Source organism: Chiloscyllium punctatum, chromosome 42 (assembly GCF_047496795.1).
Source record: "Chiloscyllium punctatum isolate Juve2018m chromosome 42, sChiPun1.3, whole genome shotgun sequence".
Classification (NCBI taxonomy): Eukaryota; Metazoa; Chordata; class Chondrichthyes; order Orectolobiformes; family Hemiscylliidae; genus Chiloscyllium; species Chiloscyllium punctatum.
The window spans coordinates 35,762,476-35,768,475 of record NC_092780.1 but is presented as its reverse complement, the minus strand read 5'-3'; the positions used below and the strand labels follow the sequence as shown (position 1 = coordinate 35,768,475).

Sequence of the window (6,000 nt, the reverse complement as noted above, 5' to 3'; positions counted from 1 at the left end):
CCAGTATCTGAGGTAGAGTCAGAGGAACCGGACCTGGTGTGAAAATGCCACAGGAGAAGTTACAGAAAAAGAATAGGTTTGTGTCCCAGGACTTAGAGGGGTGGGATGTAGTGATTGGAGTGAGGTCAGCCAAATGGACATCAGAGTTTATGAGTTTCTTGGTTAGGGCTGTTAATCTTGTCCGGTCAGGGAGTCTGGACTGACAGACATAAACTGCAGTGCCAGGAGTTTTCCTCACTTTAGGGATTGGCTCAGACCTAGCTGGTCAAAGTCCATGCACCGTGCACATGTAAATAAAGGGAGACTTGGTGACAGAATACCAGCCCTCATGGAGTTATTTCAATGTGTACCAGCATTACAAACATACTTGGAAAAATTTTCTGTGACAGTGTCAGGCAATCTGTTGGCCTTACTCAGTCTGGCGTGACTGTGAACCCATCGTAATGTAGTTGTATTGTAGCTGTTCCCTGAAATGACTCAGAAAACCATTAAGTTGCATCAAGTCAGAGTGAAAAAGTCAAACAAGTATAAAACCAGGTAGATTATCTAATATCGATCTCAGCATTGGACACAATATGTCTTCATATTCTCCCCCTGTAGACAAGAGTGGGGAGTAAAGGAAGGGTTCATAAGCTGGCTAACAGTCCACACTTTTGCAGTAATCTTTGGTCATAACCATCCTTAGCCAAGCTGAAAGGATGATTTTAAATGGCCTGTACAACAAAGTTTTATGGAGTCCATTGAAAAGTGTAGTGGAGGGCTCAGAACATCAATCATTTGGCACAAGCACATGTCTGAATGTCAACTGCAAATTTTGTACCAGAGGTTCAGTCTCCATTGCAATATGGAGCAGATTTGAACCCTCTAACATATGACTCCAAGGCAGGAATACTAACTCTATGCTAAAGTTTCAGTTAATGTGCTGATGAGATCCTAAAATACAAATTTCTGAAGGCTTCCTTCCTTGGATATTAAAAATGCATGTTTATCAATTGACTGGGGGAAAAGCCAGGAAATATTTGCTAAAAATACAAAAAAAATCTGTCAGTGAAATGCTAGGATCATATGTAATTGAATGAAGACAAAATTACTTGAATCTGATTAAATGCCAATGGTCCGTATCATACCATGATATTACACAGCAAGATGAAAGGTGAAACCATGGAAGATATAAAATGGAACAATAAAAGAAAAGTTACAGTGAATTACAATTAGAATTAGAATTAGGTTTAGGTTTTATTGTCACATGTACTCAAGTACAGATACAGGAGTACAGTGGAAAGTTTACAATGTTGCCATTCACAGCCATTCAAGATACCTGGGTACAAAATTGCAGGTGAAAAGCAGAAAAATAAAGAAATAAGTTAAAAGTTCAACATTACAGTTCTTCTCAGTATAAAGTTGTAAATAAAGAAATAAAGTTAAAGTTCAGAATAGAAATGGAGCAGAGAGAAAGAGTGGATTATTTTTATGAATGAGGCTGCAAGTAGAAAATACAGTTGGTTCCAATGGTTTTCAAATCAAACATCATAAGTGGACTAAGGAAAGAGAGAAAAGAAATAAACTACAGGTTAAGTAATCTTAGGTATAGCACTAACAGATCTCAGGATGAGATGACATTTTACAATGTCTAGTCTTACTTCCAATGTGTTTGAACTTATGGGTTGAACAGTTAGACAAAAATTGTCTGAATTGAACTGATCAGTGTGAAGCCATAAAGAACATGTGCTTATGTGATAAAGGTCCCATTCCATTTTTACCCTCCCATTGCTTTTTGTCATCCCCTTGAGTTGGAACTTCTCATCCAGAGCAGAAATACAGATGTATTTCTACAAAACTGTAGAAGTCACACTATTAGATATAAAATGAGGCTTATTGGGTACAAAAGGATTCACATATTTTGCGTGGTGAGAGAACATCAGACATTGTAGAAAGGAAGATGAACTAGAGAAGGCATATCAGTAACAGACAGCAAGTAAAGCAATCCCAAGAAACTACAGTGAGTATGGAAGACTGATGGGCACAGACAAAAAAAATCACTCTAATAAATGTATCATATTAAAAATAATTTATTTTCTCAAACGTGCCTTCATTCAGTGTAGAAGTTTCCAGTTTTATATTATTTTTTATTTCTTAAATCTTAATAAATAATAATAAATTATTTCTTTGGGAACTTAGTTCTCATACAGTGCAAAACAGCAGCACTTCATTACATGAGGTGATCAAAATGATAAATATTAATAAATTACAACAACTTGAAATAGTATTGACCTTTTTTTAGAACCGGAATATAAAGATCAGTGTGAACCAATGTCAGGATCAGGTGTCATTGGTCTGTGACTTTGGCCAAATAATACTTTGTAAATGAGAGCTCTATTTTAGGCAGAGCATTATCGCCGCAGAATTGTTACTGACAATTCAGCAACTGGAATGAAGAGCTTCAAAAAGCTCAATGGGAAGTAACAAGTTACCTTTGAGGTAGGGTTTGAACCCAGAATATTCTGACTTAGCGTGTCACCACTGATCCATCGCTCGATCATCATTGTAGAATTAATAATTCTTTACAATTACGTAAAATAGTTCGTCAAAGAAAAAGAGAGTAATATGTCAAAGAAAAATCTTCAGGTCGTTTTCTCCTTTTTGATTTTACATCTCATATAAAAATTGTAAGGGTTATTGCACGACAATATCCGACCAATCAATTTAACACTGTTCAGTTAAGATGGAGAGCACGGGTGGAGTCAGCTGGTTAGGCCAGTTCCAAAGGTGGACTCTGGAGGTGGATAAAGGGAAAGAGGTAGATGCAGTGTAATTGGATTTCCAAAAGGCATTTGATAACACCGCCTCATCAAAAATGCTCCCCCACAAAAGAACAGATGGGGTCAGCATTATCATATTAGCATGGTTTAAAGATTGGTTAGCCAAAAGAGCAAAGTTCAGTTGAGACTTTGAACTGTAGAGGCTGTCAGTCAATAAAGAAAGCATCAAAAATGATATTCCCCTCGTGAAATAGTTAATACAGGAAAATACCTCAGCCATAAATTTGGTTAAAAAAATCAAGTAAAAAATATCAGCAAGGTAGTATTTGCTCTCCATCAGTAAACATGCAGCAAATTATCATCACAAAACAGTCAAGATATCATTAATTCCATATGTAGCGAGTTATGTCAAACACATTGTTCCAGCCTTTGGACTTTCTTTTAATTTCCTCTGCTGACTTGTGCCATTATGACAAACAATTGTTGTAAACGGGCTCTAGTCTCGGCGCGAATTATTTCCCAGGAACAGTGACTAAAATTCTGAAAAATGGAAACAGTGAGGGAAAAGTGATATTAGAGAATGAAGAGATTTAAAGGGAATGAAATGAACTGAATGCTAGTGATGACACAGTCAATGGTCAACTGTCTCACCTTCTGTTTGAGGAACTTCCGCAGTTTCCTGAAGTATTTCTGAATGGTGGCATTTCTGCTCCGTCTGCCCTCTGTTCCCGACCTCATCACACATTCCTCCAACTCCCTGAGCTGCCGATCCAGGAGAAGCCGGACATTTTCCACCTTGCCCCGGGCCCAAGTGACTGACCCCAGGTTCATGCTGTAGATCTTGTTGATGTGACGCAAGATTTGATGAAGTATCTGGATCCTGCCCTGGGCCTGAACAAAACACACAGGGAACTTAGAGAGGAACTTTTCACTTAACCCCAACTGCTAGAAGGATGAGAGGGAACAGCAGGAAGGATATTGTCACCGAGAGTATGATGGAGTGTCTGGAATTCTCTGCCCTTCTTGGCGATTGAGAAAACTTCAACTCATTCAAAATGAACCTGGATCTGCATCAGAAGCTCTGTATCCGTAAGGCTACGGCTGGAAATTGGATTCGAACGGGTATATCCACCAACCACAGACACAATGCACTGATTGGTGTCTTACTGTCCATCTTTTATTTCAGTCAAACCTAATCGAAAACAGCACTTGACCCTTTACTGAGTCGGTGGGCGTTCTGATATTTCAGTTCTAAGCTGTTGATCTTAAACGCTTTCCAGAAAACACCTATCAGAAAAATTAAAAATAAAATCCAGTCCAGTGTCCACTCACCTGCAAACCCTCTGAAAGCTTCACTATGTTGAAGGGCTTGGTTTTGAGCGCGGATCTCACTCTTACACATTGCCAGGGAAGGCGACCGCCCTGCGAGAAGACATTCATTTATTCAGACAAGATCAGGAACAAAAATACTGGAGAATCGCTGACTATTAACGGAACAAAACTAAAAACTATTTTGAAGCGAACAGACCCAGTGAGATTCCGATCAGCTGAAACTCACCATTTCATGCAGTTTGCTCAGAGTCTCTGTGTTGAGAACTTGCTGTAAGTGCAGCCTCTCACAGCCCAGACTCAGGGTCCCGGACAACAACACCAGCGCCGTCCAAAATCTCCAAATCCTCCCCAGAGCCATGCTGCACCGAGCCAGAAGGTAGCACCGAGGTGGAAGCTGAGAAAGCGGTCAATGTGCAATCGGAGCGGATTGGGATCCGGGAGCGGGCGCCTGTGTTGCCGAGTGCTGTGAGTGTGAGCCTGGGCTCTGCTGGCTGCTCTCACTGGCACTGCCAAGCTGGCGGCTTTAATGGGGCACATTACATTCGAAAAGTGAAAACCGCTTCCAGGGATTTTGCAGGAGCTGCGGGGAGATCAAGAGTTGGTGCGGTTTCTTTCTGAGGTAAGGAATCGAAAAGCTGGAGAGTCCGGAAGCAGCGGCTGGAAAATCCCGGCTGGAAAATCGCAAGCAGCGCTCGGTTTGCAGCGGAATGTTGAGTGTGTTCAGATCATCGGGCACTGAGCTGGTGTAGAGGGAGGCTCTGTACTTGGGGCAGGGGGAGTCAGGCTGTGTATTGGGGGCTGGATGTCCTAATCCGGATTATAGTGACCCCCGACAGCGGGAATCCCCCGTGTCCCGGTGTGTTCACATCGCGCTTGTCCCGTTCCCACATCCCGGGTTGGAGATGACAGGGAGCCCGGCTCACAGGCCTGGCTCACCGGCTGCTGCTCCCTGTCTCCGCTCACATTCACCTGGATCACAATCCGCTCCCTCACTGGAGGAAGGTTCTCATTTCCCGCTGAGATTCTGGAACCATTTTCAGAGTCGGAGTGAAATCATCAGGATCTGGTCCGATTCCGACTCCGAAAGTGATCCCGTTCCCTTCCCTTTCATCGTTTCTGTCTGCTCTCTCTCCCGGGATAGTGTCCATGTCAGTTTCCCTCTGGAAATGAACCTCGTGTCAATTTGCTCCAAAGTGAAAGTGTCTCAGGGAAAGTGACGCGTTTTGTCATTTCCGAAAGGGAGGGGAGTTTGTAAACAGAGCGGGTCAGACTGAGAGGGGGCAGGGTGAGGAATATCTGGAAAAGTGTGAGCGATATCCCGGGATATTCCGCAAAAACAAGAATTGTCTCTAACTAACCTTTAGCTGGAACTTCCACCCACACTTTCAGAGCAGGTGTGTATTTTAAATCTATTGACATATTATTTTTTTATATAATTTGAATATTTCTGTGTGTAATCGAAGCCGAAAGTATCTTTAACTGAAAAAGAAATTGTTGACTACAACTTTTCTAATAAAATTGACCCATTTTACGTTGGGGCATAGCGGTTATAATTTAACAATTACAAAACACCATTGTAAGCGCTTTCAAACGTGCATGTTGCTGTCCTAACACCCAAACTCTCCCGGTTAGATTTTGGCGAGTCCTCGAAAGCCTGCAACCTTTGGCAATAATACCTGCATCCTCAGGTAAACCAGTTTTGTATGTGCGATCAGATCACAGACATTTGTTTTTAAAGAAAATTGCATTTATAATAATGACCAAATAACCATCAAGGTCCACCCAACAAAAAATGAAAAGTAGACACTTCAAATGCAGGAAAGTTGTTCAGTAATTTGTGCTGAAAGCGCCTACCAAACGGATTGCAATGAAGAGAATTAAACGTGGTTTTATGATACTGATTGGGGTC

At 41.5% G+C, this 6,000-nt stretch overlaps 1 protein-coding gene across 1 annotated transcript; it reads right to left on the bottom strand.

Moving 5' to 3' along the window:
• Nucleotides 1-3,200: 3,200 nt before the first annotated feature.
• LOC140465594 (interferon alpha-A-like) lies at nt 3,201-5,099 on the bottom strand. The gene is made up of 4 exons (XM_072561134.1): nt 4,318-5,099; nt 4,092-4,181; nt 3,411-3,650; nt 3,201-3,299 (listed from the first exon to the last, which is right to left on the bottom strand). Exons 1-4 carry the CDS (start codon nt 4,447-4,449, stop codon nt 3,201-3,203), a joined length of 561 nt encoding a protein of 186 aa, XP_072417235.1. The 5' UTR covers nt 4,450-5,099.
• Between the last annotated feature and the right edge of the window lie 901 nt (nt 5,100-6,000).

What these genes read in the sequence shown, in the direction of transcription:
- LOC140465594 (XM_072561134.1), bottom strand. Translation starts at nt 4,449, where the DNA reads ATGGCTCTGGGGAGGATTTGGAGATTTTGGACGGCGCTGGTGTTGTTG. An exon ending in TGAGCAAACTGCATGAAATG is followed by an intron (nt 4,182 to 4,317) that starts GTGAGTTTCAGC and finishes GTCTTCTCGCAG; the next exon opens with GGCGGTCGCCTTCCCTGGCA. An exon ending in GGAAGTTCCTCAAACAGAAG is followed by an intron (nt 3,300 to 3,410) that starts GTGAGACAGTTG and finishes TCCATTTTTCAG; the next exon opens with AATTTTAGTCACTGTTCCTG.